This window comes from Xenopus tropicalis, chromosome 6, assembly GCF_000004195.4.
Source record: "Xenopus tropicalis strain Nigerian chromosome 6, UCB_Xtro_10.0, whole genome shotgun sequence".
Taxonomy (NCBI): domain Eukaryota; kingdom Metazoa; phylum Chordata; class Amphibia; order Anura; family Pipidae; genus Xenopus; species Xenopus tropicalis.
Window position 1 is genome coordinate 21,956,721 of NC_030682.2, and position 17,297 is coordinate 21,974,017.

General features: G+C 40.8%; 1 protein-coding gene across 9 annotated transcripts in view; it reads left to right on the top strand.

Annotated features, from left to right (window-relative positions):
- Positions 1 to 17,297, top strand: part of pard3 (par-3 family cell polarity regulator) — a 347,219-nt gene that overhangs the window by 246,245 nt on the left and 83,677 nt on the right. For all 9 annotated transcript variants that reach the window (XM_004915463.4, XM_004915468.4, XM_012965666.3 and 6 more), the window contains one exon: positions 3,172 to 3,429. In XM_004915463.4, coding sequence (XP_004915520.1) covers positions 3,172 to 3,429 — 258 coding nt within the window. The remainder of the gene's footprint in view (positions 1 to 3,171; positions 3,430 to 17,297) is intronic.

Here is a 17,297-nt window from a genome sequence, read left to right on the forward strand (position 1 = left end):
CGAATTGGTCTAAGGGACCAATATCGGCAGCTAGAATCGGCCCGTGTATGGGGACCTTTAGGGAAGGACTGATCTAGAGTTATCAAATTTACACATCTGGGTAAATGTCTTATTTTGACTGCTGCGGATTGTTGCCCACCTAGCAAGCCCTTCAGATCAAAGTTCAGCAGGAATTTAACCTGGTGTTCACTGTAGCCAACCTCATAATACTTGAACTTCAACCAATTCACTGAGATTGCCCCACTCTGTGTCCCCCAGTTAATTGTGGCTTGTTGAGCAGATGCAAGACTGACAATATGCTGACTGTTTGTCCATTGATCTTCCCATAAACAGGCATATGTCTCCAGCAAGTGTCTCTGCTCACACTAACCCATCTGGTGCCATAGGCTATTATAGATCTGTTTATTGAAGTTGAACACCATATGAAAAGCTTGACCCTATCTAATAATTATAATCCATACCTGTACACAGGAAATATTCTGTGTCTGTGCCTCACCATTTAGGGCCAGTTTTGCTTTGCCCTTGTAACAACAAGTACTCACAGGCTGAAGACCACCGTAGGTAGGAGCAGTTGCAAGTCTCTGCTGGATTAAGTGAGAATTTAGAGTTTCTCCTGCTTTTTTTAATCACATTTTGAACAAAAGACTTTCCCATTAAGTTGTTTGTTCTACTAACATGGTATTTCAGCAAGTTTAGTGCATTTCTACATTACATAAGCTGAGTAGGTGGTGTGCGAAAGGAGAACGTTATGTTTCTGGGAAAGGAAGAACAGGGAGACACCCTGGCACTTGCAGCTTATTCCGATTTTATTGCGTTTAATCAGACTGCTAAGTGCATTCTTCCATCTAGATGTACTTTATACTAAGGTAATATGTATAAGGGTTCAGATGGATTGAATGCTGTCGTAATATTAATTGTGTCTTTTTGGATGTATATTTTATTACATTAGTTTAATCCCCTCGCTCTTACGTTTATAAAGCTTTTCCATTTTTTCTTGCTCTTTGAAAGCTCCACTAAAAGCAATCATAGAGGATTTGGGGGGTATTTTTTCTGCTACATTATTTATCCTTTGATAATGATCCATAGAAACTTGCATGTACTCCTATGAACCAGAAATATTACTTGCTTTATTGCCTGCTCTTAATACAAAAATTCTCTTATATTGAGCTGAAAACTGGTTTATCTTGCTACATCACAAGTGAATTATGGTTGAACATGCCACAAGCCATAATACCCATTGCTCATTTGAGAAGTGTCCCCCCTCTCCCCCCACAGTCTCCACTGGTTTGGTCTCATAGGTTATGACTTAAAACAGAACCATTTGTCATTTTTTGGAAGGTTCTGATATCCTTGAGTCACCTTATATTAGAATCCACCTCTGCATAAAAGCACTCGACCCTTCGACCGCGCGCTCTTATATGTGGTCATGGAACTCCTTGGTGACAATTAAAGCAAAGTCTACTTGGACAGTAGATAACCTGTGAGCTAAAGATTCTTTGTACCACATTCCACTGTTGGTAAAGTGGTTTATTTGCTAATTTTGGCACTCTAACACTGAAGCGTTCCAGCTGAGGCCCTTGCTATTGTTCACATTCATGATGCACCTGAAAATGTCTGTGTTCTTGCCTACGTTCCCAGTCAACTGCAGTGTGTTAATGCGGTGTGAAGCCTGTCACCATATCTCCCTCTGATCCCGTGTGGAGAATGAGCCCACATCTTGATGGGCTGTCTTGACAGTACATAAAATTGTCAAAGTTTTCTTGTGGAGCATTCTGGCAGCATTCAGTAATGGCCCATCAGTCTGGCACCAGTCTATACTGTGTAATCACTATCCGTCAGGCTTGACACTCCGCACTTTCTTTTGAAGGCAGTCGTGTGCATTTGTAATTGGCTTTGTGTAATAAGCAGGGTTTCTGGAAGACAGAAAAGCAAGTGGAAAGCACCTGCTTGGGGTTTTTTTTTCCAGCTCCAGGTACATGAGGGAAAGCTTGAAGTCTCATAAAATGGCCTGGAGCTTTTGTGCTGCTCCATGAAGCTGTCTTCAGGGTAATAAATGGTTTCCTTACACAAAAAAGTAAATCTTCCCTGATACTTTTATGATTCCTTTGAGTCGTTCCTGCTAAATCTTTAAACACGTTGTTTTCTTTATTGAAATCTCACTTCCAGTATTGTAATTCAGGGTCTCCCCTAAGCACAATTTATATGCCAGGTTATTGACTGCTCTTATCTGATCAAAGGGCTGTATTGAAATTAGTCTCAAGGTCAAAGATTAATGTCCTCTGTAGACAAATGTTTTCTTATTGGCTATTGAACAGCATTTTCCAGGAGATTCTGCCTTGCTGCTCCAGACAGTGGACTTTCACTCAGAAGCTTGTGCTCCGTTCCTGATATTGCCTTGTGTATCAAATCGTTCTGTGCCTTGGGCACCAAAACTGAGCTTCGCTTCTCATGGTCCTTACTTTGCCTGATAAAATGTGTATAGTGTTGCATAAAGATGGAAATATAGGTGGAAGGTGTTTGTTGAGTAGGTCCTAAAAGTTGGGTTGAATATTCATGGGCGCTGTCTTGACAATCCGTAAAGGTGAATGGCTAAAAAAAAATCAATTTAATCAGAATTGATATCAGAACAGGGTTGGGACAGGGACATTACACGGCAGGCTATAGCGCTATGATCTGCAGTTGGCTGATCGCTGCATCAAATCTAGGAAAGTCCTGCCCAGTTTTTCAAATTAAACCATTAAGCCATACTTGCAATATTATCGTACGAAACCTCGTTTCATACGATATTCGGTGCGTGTATGGTGGCTCAAAGAGACGACCGATATCGTAGAGGTCTGCGGATATTGGTCGACTCGTTGATCAGGCAGGTTAAAAGATTTTGAGCAAAATCTACGTTCAGGGCTGAATCGCCAGATGGAGGTAGAATTTCTGTTGTTTCTACCTCCGTATCTGCCCTGAATGTCAGTTGAGGATGGCAAAGATCGGAATTGCTACGTGTATGGCCACCCTTTAGGGAAAACGAACAGCGTGGTTTCCGAAGCACATTCAGGCCAAAACTGGATGGGTGCCCAATGTCAGAAATGCTACCTATGCTACCTACCTATTGTGCTTTATCTTCTTCCTAGTATAAATACAATCTCTCGAGTCTAAACATTTATGTTTCCTTTACAGAATACAGGCAAAGACACGAGAGCTCCGGGAAAGGCAAGCTAGAGAGAAGGACTATGCGGAGATCCAGGACTACGCGAAAACGCATGGAAGTCTCGACGAGTCTCCCTATGCTGGGGCCGGACTGTATGACACTTGTACCAATAGCGGCACACTACATTTGAACAACAGGCCCCAAAGTCCGAGGGATGCCAAGCAAACCGAAGCACTCTATGCTCAAGTAAAGAAACCGAGAAGCTCAAAGCCTTCACCTGTAGACAGGTAGGCACCAGACATGAATCAATACTTGCTCTTGAACTGCACCCTCCTAATGCACTTTCCTTTAGCCGCTGGTTGTGAATCACTGGCTCCTGACAGCACAATTCAGATTGCCCTTAACTATTAAGAAGACATAAATCTTTTGTAATGCACTGATGCTTTTTTAATGATCCTAAAATTATTGATGTCTCTTCTTGAAATAAATTCTTGTATGGGAGAAACCTTTTAGTTTGAGTCACATCAGCACTAGATCCAGTGGCGTAAGGGTCTTTAGCATCTCCTATAGGCGTCCAATGCTTCATCCTTGAATAGAAGACACTTTGTCAATTTCTCCAATTAAAAAGACTTTGAATGACAGATGAAATGAGGTAATATGGCTTTAAAAGGATACCGAACTCGGAAAGATTGATTGACTTGTTTGGATTTTCCATTTACTGCCATTTTCTTAAGCTCTTCTCCACAGAAGGGATTAATAGTTAGTGCAAGAATAGAGCTTTTATAGGTAAATGCCAGCTAAACCTTTGCATGATATTCCATGTTTCAAGGAAAACTAAAGGTTAACAAAGAAGTAGGCTAGAAATGCTGTACATTATGTTTTGTGCTTCTGTACCAGCCCAAGGCACCCACAGCCCTTTAGCAGGGAAGATCTGAGCCCCCAAAGATGCCCCAGTAGCCCCCCATCTTCTTTTCTGCTGATTCCCTGCACATACTCTGTGTTGCTGGCACTTACCTGAGGGACCCACTCACAATATACTGTATATTAGAATATAGAATATAAATGTCACAATATAAGGCTGATTAGTGGCTTATTCAGGTTATTAGTACATGGCAGCTCTAAAACCAGCACAATAAGCAACACAGTTTATTAATCAGCCCTGCAGGACCAGCTTCTATTGCAGTGCCACTGACACTCCAGCAAACAGAATTCAAGATGGAGAGCTCCTGTGCACTACCTCGAAGGCCTGTATCTTTACTGTTATAGCGATAGGCTGAACCTTTACCCTGGTGCTGTAATTTCACTATATAAAATATGGATTTTGTTCTCTTTTAAATGTGATATTTTAAATGTTATATGCCTTTTCAGGTGAGATTTACTCCCAAGAAAATATTTTTTCCTTTTATTCCTTTCCCCAGTGTATATCATTTTAAATCAACCCCCCCCCCCCCGCCCCAGTGCCATGCCTTGAGCATACTAATAGTCTGTTTGAAACCAGTTTAAAGGTAAAATCCTTGGCTTTCTGTCAATGAATCCAGCTGCAACAACAATTTCTGGTTGTCCTAATTAGGAGTGTTGTCTCCGTACAGTCTGTGTCTTGTCTTTGCCTCTAGATGTCAAACATTTTCTACTTGTTTGGGCTTTCCTCCTCTTGCTCAGAGACAAAAGCGCGTGGAGCGTATAAGCTTGTAGCTATCTTTAATTGGCCGCTCACTAAGCGTTACATTAACTCCTAGGTGAGACCTAAGGCCTGTCTATCAGGGTGTCTTTTAATGCTGAAAGAGCCAGTTATCCTTCCTAGGGGCCCATGCTATCATTCTGTGTTGCTTTATAGAGTTTTACAAACAAAAAAGTTGCTTTTGCCTTAATATTATTTGTAATGTTATGTAAAGTAGTGTTGTTTTGGGGATAACAATTACTTTTACTGCTGGATATGTTACTATTGCTTTTTATTTCTGCACAAGGACACACACCTGAGTACCTCTGGCAAACATAAGTATTATCATGCTGTATGGCAAGTATTCTAGATTATTAGTGTCAGTAGGGGTCAGTAGAAGAGCCCCTATGGCTAATGCCACACTGGGCTGATTCTCGGCCTTCAGATAAACGCGCCTTTATGCTGGCATCATCCTTTCCCTCTACCTGCACCCGGAGCCATTGTGTCAGCCCAGATGCAGACACATAGAGCAGATTTTGACACAGAAGCATGCAAGTATGCATTTTGCACCGAAATCCACTCAATGTGCCTGCCCCTGGCCCGACACAATGGCTCCGGCTACAGGCACAGAGAAAGGCTTAGGCCAGTGTAGGGGCTGCTTCTCTGCCATCGTTTATGCAAAGGTCCTATGTGGCAATATAATGGGGTGCCGAATAGCTGTGTCCACAACACCTGTACTAGGGATAGGGCCACATTGCTGTCTGCAACCTCTGCCTCTCTAATGGGTATGCCTGAGAATAAGGGTATGGGGCAGCAATGCTTTCTTATGTACCCTTCATAGATACAGTGCTGCCAGATACAGGCAGGGGGCAGAGCTCTGTGGCAATTCATCACACAAGGAAGGCCTTGAGCAAAGAGGAAAAAGGGTGCATTGATGTAATTTGTTTAGTAAGACGGTAGGGGTCGTGTATGACGAGGAAGGCAGTGAGCAAAGTGTATAAAAAGGGCACACTGAATTCATTAATACATTATTTTGCCAGATTAGTGTATTTTTCCCTATTTTTGCTTTGTCCCAAGGCATTTGGCATGACAGCCTCTCTGGCCGTGAAATGTTATTATGTTTATGAGCGCACTGCCGTGCCATCAACCAACATTTCCCTGACACTCAAACAGCGAAACGATTCTGCTGGCAAAGCCCATTCATGGCGCCGAGCGTTCCAATGCAAGTCATAAACGAAATAGACTTCGTCACATCAGGTGCTTCCAGAATGATCGTCTCTGAGCCGTGCCCAGGCGTGCGTTCAGTGCCCCTGAAGGTGTTATTTGCTTATGTTTATTACACGCAGGCAGAGCACATCTAGCGTTACTGATGTTTTGCATCAGGAAAAAGAAAAACACAAGCTACTGGGCCATAGGGTTTCCATCTAAAGTCTAATGATACAGTGCAGTCCTTTCCGACGGCTGCGGCCTGGGCTTCTTAACGGGAGAACCAAGGTTACGCCGGAGACAGACGTGCGATTTCTGCCGCTATTCAGTCACTTGGCACCTAGAGTGCATTGTCCGCAAAGTATAATTGAAATAAAATGGGCTTTGAACGGCAGCAAATCTAAATAGCCTGCAAATAGTAGGCTAACCACCCCTAGCTTTCTGAGGATGCTTTAATGGACACATAAATACCATAATCATATGTTTTTTCTGCACACTTGGCCACTGTTGGGAAAATGCCCATTTTAAACAGAAGACCTTTACTGAACTGTATTTTTCCATATTGCAAGTGCTATTCATTCATGTCAAATGGAAATTGTCTAAAAGAAGAAAAGAAAAATAGGTTGCCCACTATGGCAGAGACAGTGCTTTTACTTTTGTATTGCTCACTCCCTTCTCTCATACACCAACTTCCACCCCAAAAAAATAACTTTCATGTAAAAGTATTATTCATCATTTTGCCTTATATATATTTAATAATGTATAACAAAAAAGTGGGAATTCACCAAATCTTGTTATCAGGAGATCGCCCAATCATGCAATGTTGTATTGTAAAGTAGGCTTTTCAGTCAATAAGGGCTCAGCAAATAGCATTTACTAATCTAGTAAGACTAAAGTAGGGAAAGCAAGCCTCTGATTGGTTGTTGGGTTACTAGATGGCTGAACTTATGCTCCCGTGATTTTAAAAAAAAACCTTCATCGTATCCTATTCCTAGCTTTTTGTTTCTCATAACCATTTTGCTTGTTACGCTTGAAATCCCAACATCCTTAAGATGGCCACACACGGGCCAAAGCACTGCATCAGCAACTTATCGCCCCTCCGAATATATGGCCTAAAATTGCCCAGATGTCAATTGGGCAAGTTAAAAAATCCAATTGGGGTGAGGAACATATTGGCTCTTTTATGCGGCCTGTGCACTGATGGCCTTAATCCCATCAATGTGATCTGATTGTTTGGCCAAAGTCGATATCGCCCACCTCAATGATCTTCTCATCTGGCGGCCATGCCAAAGGAGTGGATCTTTCAGTGTTTGGCCAGCTTTAGTCAACCCAGCATCCTATTCTGTTAATATGCTGGTGCTAAACATTTCTGAAGCCAATTTAACAAACAAATTCAGCTTATGCCATTTGTAAAGTCATGATAATGATGTCTACAGATGATCAGACAATGTTACTATGAACCTGGCCATACACACACCAATAAAATATTATTGTATGATTATTGGTATGGTGTATTGTGCCCCACTGAGCTTGACCAATGTACATTTACTATGGTTATCTCTTGTTTCTAATTTATGGTTATTGGTAGATGAGGAAGGAAAGTAGCCATAATTCCTCCTCACTTCCTGCGCTCTGCACAAATGATCAATGAGAAGACGGCCATGCCATGTGTAGCTCCTCATACACTTGGATCATACAGTGTTTTTGGTATATATATGGTATATATATTTTTAGTATATATATGACTGTTATGCAATAGCTTTCCTTTAGCTTCACAGTCCTCCATCATGTTGGCCATACTTTTTCTTGTCAGTGTTGGACTATTCAAGTGAACCTTAGAAGTCTGAAACATTTTAAACACTGCACGGGTGTCCCATGGTTCTAATCCATAGTGTTATATAATGTGTTGGTAAAAGCTGGAGGGAGGCCATGTTGTTGTGAATTTTTACGGTTATGTTAAAGGAGAGTTCAGGGACGGTAATATTGGGGCATTGTGGTCACTCAGTAGTGCAAACCACAAGTCATAATTATATCAGTGAATAGATTTACAGCTCAAACTTGAAATAATGTATAAACCATCTCCGATACCTCAAATGCAGCTCTAGGCCCTAGAAGAATATGCACCAAGGCACTTAGCAGGGGTTTCGGGGGTCCCAATACCCTAGAATGCCTTACGCCACTTTTGCTGGTTATTAGCCTATGCACAGGCTGGAATCTGAGGCGGAGTGAAGAAGTGGTTAATAAAAAGGCAGATGATTGTAGAGTTGCAGGGTGCTGGGTCTATACGAGATCACTGTAGCAGAAAAGAATCCATGTAGGAAATGCTTATGTTGCTGCGATTAGAATTATCTGTTGTTCTTGCTTATTACAAGACATTCCAACACTAATTTGCTCACAAGAGACCCTACCGCGTTATTTATGTATTTCCAAAAAGCATTGTGAGCATATGTACGTGCGTGTAATTATTAAGCGCGCTCCAGCCAATGCTGAGGAATGGCTCTCTGCCTGGCGAATGAAGGGCCGTGTTCATAAGGGAAGCTGGAAATTAAAGGCAGCTCATTGCCTTCACTGGACATAACTGCTAGCATGCAAAACTTTCCTGCTATTGCTTTACGGTCCTATTATTTCTCTATGTGCTTTGCTGTTCCCTGCACTGCTGATCCCGACTATGCCCCATCCAAGACTCCAGTTTCCACAATGCCTTAATCCCTTCTGAACCCCCTCCCCCCCCATTTTTACCAGTGTTTTAATCCCAATACCAGTATCTGACCCCTTATCCAGAAACCCATTATCCAGAAAGTTCAGAATTACAGAAAGATATAATTACCCCTTATTGGGGGCAGAACAGCCCTATTGGGTTTATTTAATGGTTAAATGATTCCCTTTTCTCTGTAATAATAAAACAGTACCTGTACTTGATCCCAACTAAGATATAATTACCCCTTATTGGGGGCAGAACAGTCCTATTGGGTTTATTTAATGGTTAAATGATTCCCTTTTCTCTGTAATAATAAAACAGTACCTGTACTTGATCCCAACTAAGATATAATTCATCCTTATCGGAGCCAAAACAACCCTTTTGGGTTTAATTACTGTTTAAATATTTTTTTTATTTTTTAGTAGACTTAAGATAGGAGATCCGAATTATGGAAAGACCTCTTATGCGGAAAAACCCAGGTCCCGAGCATTCTGGATAACCGGTCCCTTACCTGTACAAAGCTTTGCTGGAATTTAAAAAGATCAAACAAAGAAAAATCCTAACGCATTTCGTGCTTATATTATTGTCACTAGCCAGTATGGGCAAAGGGTGTCCCTTAGGCATAGAGCAACCACTGAGGTTCCTTGCTGAGTTTGATATGCCATTTGGTGACCATAAGAATGATAGACACTAGTGGCCAAAGTGGCTAAGGAATGTTTGTTGCACAAATAACACTAATATACAGTACTGCTTATCACGGCTACATAGAAATTGTAAAAAAAAACAAAACGGCATTCTCCCTTTATTTGCAAAAGAAATGTGTCCTAAAGGAAAGTTTAGAATATCTGACCCAGGGTATATTTTTCCCAAAATGTTGCAAGACTTGAAGTTGACGGACAAAGGTTAAATAATTATGTCGAGACTGGCGCCATTTAATTTCTGACAATTCAGATAAAGCGTGATGCATTGGCTGCTGGAAATAGAATGGCAAGGCCACTTGTTAGTGATGATTTGCTGCTGTTGTTGTTGCTGGGGGTGGAAATGCACGACTGGCGAATACTTCCTGTGTCACCGAATCCTCTAAATATAAACTTGTCTTGTTGGAGAAATGACAGCGTTCCAACAATCTCGTTACAGCCTAATTAGCTTTGTTTTTTGGCACAGGGAACTGTTTAAAGGGACACGTAACAGAATCCTAATTAGTCCCATTTAAATTTAGCAATGTAAATGCTTATCTAGGTCGTGTCCCATTCTGCCCTTTCTTTTGGATAGCCAGTCATTCTTGGCAAATAGGCTACTGTATTGTATGGGATGTTCTTGGGTATTGTGGCCTGTACTGTAGGGCCCTCTGTACCTTCCAGAAGCTCTCAGTCTGATTCATTAAAGGACATTCCTGCCTTGGCACAGATAGAAACCTGGCACATTGTTCACTCGTGTGAACCAACACAACTTGTATAAATGACAGATATGGTTATAAAACATGTACATGACGTATATATGTAGGTTAAATGTAAAAGTAATTAGGTTGCAGGTCAATAACTGGTAGACCAAAGCCTCTCATGGCTTCTTAGAAATCTGCAGATTTGTAGTTTTTAAATTAAGTTAACAAATCACTCATATCTGTTAGTAGTATTAGAATGTATAAATATAATTGAACTTTTGATTTTACTAATTAGACGCTATATACATGCTCAGTCTATGATGGCATTTCACAATGGTCTTTTTCTCCAATGAACATTTTGCCCTTTTGTTGCACATTGGGTTATTCATGGCACTGGCCTACAAACAGAGCTATAATAAAACCTCTGTACTCACATTTGTAGTCTTAATGGTAACTGTCTATTAATATGTGAATTATAGTTGATAACTGCTTAGCATTAGTTTGATGGCTGGTAGTAGAGGAAGTACTAAAGCCATTGGCGCTGCTAATTTGTCAAATACCAAAAAGCACAAGTGTATTGTGCAGTGGGAACAGTGGAAAGTCCTATTGAACTACATCAGCACTGCTGCTGCTCTCCACTGGCTCACTGTATCACCCAATCATTGGCCTGGGCCAAACAATCAAATTAGCTCAATTTGGCACAGCATGTGGTGGACCAATTTGGGCAAAGATCTGCTCATTTTGGCAATCTCAACAAATTAGGCAGATCTTCCCATGTGTGGCCATCTTAATAAATGCTTTTATAAATGACCCCTTAGGGGCACCTAAGGGCATGTCAACTACACTGTAACAAGATCTAAAAGGAATACTGTCTGCAGACGCCTCAAACAATTCCAGGACAACAGTTTGAAAATCCCTGTGCCTGTAAAATCCATGAGAAAATCTGTTAGAGACATTTTTCAATGTAATTTCTACAATTTCATTATTTTTCACCATTTTAAATATGTAGTATTCTTGGGTCTCAATTTTGAAAGTTCTTTCTGGTAATGTTGGCATGTTATTCAGTGACCAGCCCTGTGGTGCTTTCTTTCCTCACTTTGCAACAGCTGAAATGAGGGGTTGATGTTAGCCACAGTTTTTGCAGTGTGTGGTGGAAGGGAAGAGGCACCCACAGGATGTTTGCAAATAATCAAGCCCTTATTGTAGCGAGGCTCACAGCTCTAACAAGGAGTTCTTTATCTTCATGATTCATATTGGGCTTGTCCTGTCGAGCGCCAGGTTTACTAATCACGTTGCCATTCTAGAGCCATTCCGTCATGTCTGTTTATGATTAAACCCAAGCAACAGTCATGGTACTTCTAATGGTATCTCTAGGCATTCCGCAAACAGATCTTGGACCTGGCTGTACCCAATAGTCATTGTCCATCTGACTACTTTTTCTGCAGAGAGAGTACTTTAGGAGTTTAGAAACATATCATCTTACATGAAGAACTCGGGATGTTAAAAAATGGAAAGGAAGATCAGGAATTCATTTGCAACACATGCTAAGTTCCCCTCGAGGAAGCACTCAAATGGCAGTGAGCAATGTGTTCTATGGAAAACTCATTTGGTGGCATGTCTCAATCAAGGTGAAAGCTTTTTTTTTTAAACTGAAACAAATGACATTTCCATCATGTCCAAAACAGGCTACAGACCTGCCCCAAGCAACTTGTTCCACACAGAAGAGATGAAGATAAAGTACAGCTGCTCTTAACCAGTCACTAATGTCTTTCCTTAATTGTTTTTTACTGGAAGAACCAATCAGACGACCTTGTTCAAATGAGTCACTTCACTCACCAGATGCTGAACTCATAGTTGTTTTACTATTGGTCGTAATAAAATGCAGACATTGGCCCGAAGCCATACAATGCAAGTAAAACCCCTTCCATTATGTTTATACAGATTTAGTTACCAAACAAGTGAATACTCACAAGCTGAGGTAGTTCAGAAAACAGGTATGGGTCCTGTTATCCAAAATGCCTGGGACCTGTGGTTTTCTGGATAAGGGGTCTTTCTGTAATTTAGATCTCCATACCTTAAGTCTAATAAAAAAAATGTAAGCATTAAATAAACCCAATAGGATTGTATAAGGATTTAGTATAGCTTAGTTGGCATCAGCCTATGAGGGCTACATGGAACCTATTTCGGCACAAAAATGGGAATATGTGCATTTACACGCTGATCTCCACATAGGCAATTGCTGGGCCTGTTAATGGAGCTACGGGGCTATACGCATAAGAGTGGATCCATCTATAAAAACCGCCTGTGGAGGAAAGTGGTCAATCTGCTTAGTGTGCCCGTGCCCTAAAAGACTTGGGAGATATCTAAAAAGCATTTATCTGCCATTTTTACAAGTCATTGGTAAAAGAAGTGATGGAGAAGGAGCTAAAGCATTGGGTAAAGTCAGGCGGCAGATTCCCAGTCATAGCGTGTAGAAAGCAAATACATCTTATCTCACAGTCTCTGCCATCCCCAGGATTCCACAGCTTCAGTGACATTATGGCAGTTAGAGTGGAACTTAATCTGCAGGTTTCACTCCGGGCTGCTCCGTTCCATGTACTGCAAGGAATAGCAAGCCTTGAAGGTTATCACCTTAATTAATTTCTCATTGGGAAGCTATGCGTCTGTAAATTTTTAATTACATAAAGACTAGCAAATATCAAGTACAATAATTCTGGCACACAGTGTGTTCTTTAATCTGCATTTAAATGTTTTTTTGTGCTTTATTGCTGGCTTTTCCCCCCCCCCCCAAAGTGATCCCATCACCTAAGAAAAGGGTTAGTGTGTAGTGTGAAAGGCATAATGTAAGGAATATGAGACTGGCTGTATTCTACTACTACTCACCTTGTCCTGTGGCCTCTGGGCAATACACTTTATCATTATTGAGAGGTTGCATTCTGTCAGTCTCATATAGTAGTACCACACTGGTAACTAGGTGGCCTTAACTAAGGAAACTGGAGGAAGATTGGGCACAATATACCTTGGAATATAGTTGGTGATATTGGAGGAAGACATAAATTCATTGCTGCACCATTATGTACCAGAGTGCCATCAGCATCGCTATATATAGTGCCTACTTCTGGTCATAGGGAAGGACTGAACTAGCCATATCCTTCATTCTATAATGACTGGTGAATATCAATAGGTGGGAGATGTGTAGGTGAGAATATGAGCCCCTGCAAAATCCATTGTTGGGGTCATATTGAAGCAAAATCACAGCCTTGTCTGCCTATGTGGCCACTCTGTACCAATATACCATAATATTGCTTTTTTGCAGTACAGGTATTGGACCTGTTAACCAGAATGCTTTGGACCTGGGGTTTTCCAGATAAGGGATCTTTTCATAATTTGGGTCTCCAGAACTTAAGTCTGCTAAATATCATTTAAACATTAAATAAACCCAGTAGGATTGTTTTCCCCCCAATAAGGGGTAATTATATCTTAGTTGGGATCAAGTACAGGCACTGTTTTATTATTACAGAGAAAAGGCAATCATTTAACCATTAAATAAACCCAATAGGGCTGTTCTGCCCCAATAAGGGGTAATTATATCTTAGTTGGGATCAAGTACAGGTACTGTTTTATTATTACAGAGAAAAGGGAATCATTTAACCATTAAATAAACCCAATAGGGCTGTTCTGCCCCAATAAGGGGTAATTATATCTTAGTTGGGATCAAGTACAGGTACTGTTTTATTATTACAGAGAAAAGGGAATCATTTAACCATTAAATAAACCCAATAGGGCTGTTCTGCCCCCAATAAGGGGTAATTATATCTTAGTTGGGATCAAGTACAGGTACTGTTTTATTATTACAGAGAAAAGGGAATCATTTAACCATTAAATAAACCCAATAGGGCTGTTCTGCCCCCAATAAGGGGTAATTATATCTTAGTTGGGATCAATTACAGGTACTGTTTTATTAATACAAAGAAGAATGAAATAATTTTATAAAAATATAATTATCTGATGAAAATGGAGTCAGTGGGAGATGGCGCTACCGTACTTTGGAGCTTTCTGGATAACAGATCCAATACTTGTACCTGCAAACTAGTGTATTCATTTAAACCCACTTTTGTGGCTTTTCAACATATTCATTTAACTCTAGCTTTTATTTTTTATATCGTGTCTGCTGCCCGCCAGCATCCATTGTAAGTCATATGATTGCCTCTCTGTTAAAGATCAAATGTTATGTGCATTTGCTTGTCAATTCTCATCATATCAGATTTAAAAGCTTAATGTATACGTGCCCATTATATTATATAACCTTTAGACTGGCACATATGGAAATATGACCTTAAAGTGTGTGTTGCAGGGATGTGTAGATGCCCGCTAAGAAGCAACCAAATGTGCTGGAGCTGATTTAATTAGCCACAGATCTGTGGGTATGATTTAAAGGTTGCTGAAATAAAAAAAAAAAAAAAAAGGCTAATTCATTTTTCATCAATAATCACTCGCTTTAATATTTCATTACAGCCTGCTAATTCTTCAGACCACCTTCTGGGCCCTGATTCATTATGGCAGCAGACATGATTTCACATTTCTCCCGCTCATCGCTGAGCACTCTGTAGACAGAAGACAATGCCGAGATTATTTTTTAGGCTTGTCAAGTCATTAATTAGTTCAGTTTTTTGCTGTAGGTAAAGGGACAGAAAGCAGTGAGATGTATGTGCCGGCTTTTGTCTCCGTGTTCCTGTGCTGCTGTGTCACGGCCTTCAGTGGCAACGTCTTCATGAAATATACCCAGTCAGCACAGGGGCTCAATGTTCAATTAAAAACAATTTATATCTGGGTGTGTCTGCCTTCTCTAATTGGCTAATTTCATGCCTCAGTTCTGTTTAAGAACAGACAAATGGAAGAAAGCTTTGAAGGATTGATTTGCCAGGCTTGTCTTTGAAGCTTCTACTGTCCTCCTATTTCTCCCATATTTTATATACAGGTATAGGATCCGTTATCCAGAAACCCATTATCCAGATAGCTCCGATCTACAAGAAGGCCTTCTCCTGTAGACTCCATTATAATCAAATAATTCACATTTTTACAAATGTCCTTTTTCTCTGTAATAATAAAACAGTACTTTGTACTTGATTCCAATTAAATATAAATAATCCTTGTTGGAAGCAAAGTCCTATTGGGTTTATTTAATTCTTAGTAAACTAAAGATATGGAGATCGAAATTACAGAAAGACCTCTTATCCGTAAACCCCCTGTTACCAAGCTTTCTGGATAACAGGTCCCACACCTGTATTTAGCTTAATGTACCTGCCTAAAGTTTCAGCATCTCTATAAGTGTAATGTTCCAGGACTCCAAAGTTGTGCAGAGAAGATCCCCATCTTGGAATTTTTTTAGGAGTGTCAGTGACACTGCACATGCTCAGTGTGCTCTGGGCAGCTGTTGAGAAGCTAAGCTTAGGGGTTGTGGCAGATCAGGAGAAATGAAGGTCTTAATTACTAATTAGCCTTGAATTGTGACATTTATATTCTATATATACAGTATAGTGTGCCATTTATATTCTATATATACAGTATAGTGTGAGTGGGTTCCTAAGCTCAGGTAAGTGACAGCAGCACAGAGCAGAGAATCAGCAGAAAAGAAGATGGGGGGCTACTGGGGCATCTTTGGGGACACAGATCTTCCCTGCTAAAGGGCTGTGGGTGCCTTGGGCTGGTACAGAAGCACTAAATAGAATTTGCAAGCTACTTCTTTGTTAAGTTTAGTTCTTCTCGATTAGTACTATGTAGTCAGTGGTAAACATGTGGTCATACATGTTGCCAAAAAGCAGATCTTTATCTGGTTTACACACTGGTTGTGGGCAGAAAAAAAATATAAATATAGTACAAGGTACACTGATTATGGGACCACATTGTGCTCTGCATGCATTTCCCAATGCTGTCCTCCCCTAATGGGATTTTCCAGACGACATACCAGTCTTATAGGCCAGATGAGCATGCAGAATTAGCCCCTGAATGAGTAACTTTATTCTAAAGCTGGGCTTCTTCTGTTACTTCCACTCATTTAGATCTTTACCTGATTTGGACAACGCTCTGAGCCAAATCAGAATGATCCAATCGCGAGAGGACCGTATCAATTTGACAATGTGTGGCTAGCCAAAGGGTATTCCTAAACTGCTTTAACATATTTTTCCAACCATTGTTGAACTGGAGGTCCTTTCGACCACTGGAGAACTTGACATCAAGACCCCCCTGCCATTAACTTTCCCATTTATTGCTGCAAATAACCTTCAACACCAAACACCTTTATATTCCCTTCCCCCCCCACCCCAAGTCCTAATGATACACCCACCCACCCATGCAAACCTGCCCATGCAAAAACCTATGTGCCTGGACTGGGGCTGAAGGGGCCCACCAAGATATCAGTCCATTCCTGAATTGAAATTTAGGAGCTTTTTACCCATTCCTGCAAACTAGCCAGATTCAACAATAAATCTTACAAAAATGTTCGATCATTCTGGACTCTTGGCCTAGCAGCCATAGTGCAAACTGCCCATGTTGGAAAGAGACTTTAGGCCATGGTTGGGCCAGGGGTGTCAAAAAGTTAATTTTGTTCAGCTTTTTGCTGAGGGCCACACGTGGCATTTTGGCGTCACAAGCTGCATCAGGAAAACAGGTCATTGGCGCCAGTTGCTTCCTGCCATGGACAGTGAGTCTCTCAGAGACCCCGTGCTTGATATTAGCCATACTAATAGACCACCTGTTTTGCCCAATTGTATTCTTCTTTTTCAAACTACCATAAAAAGTCAGTCGAGTATTACTAACTATGGCTTCATGACTTTTAGGTTATTACTTGGGAAATCACCTTAAATGCAGAATTACTTGTTAATACTGTGCGCTTATTAGTCTGCCCATCTGCAGGATTCATGGAGCGCGGGCTCCAAACGGTTAAAGACGAATATGTTTCTTAGGGACTTACAGAACTGATAATGCTCAGACAATCCATTATTAATCAGCTTATCTGGCAGCGGACACTAATCATTTCTGTTAGAGAGATAACTGCAGCTCAGGATTATTTTAGTTGAAATGGAATTTTTGCAAGTATTCCCACATGAAAAGTCGCGCTAGATAATGGCCCTCGAAATTGAAATCTGAGCGCGTGGGTACAACTTAACGGGAAAGCGCTGTGTGCTTTCAGCCGGGCAACTTGCTGACTTAGATA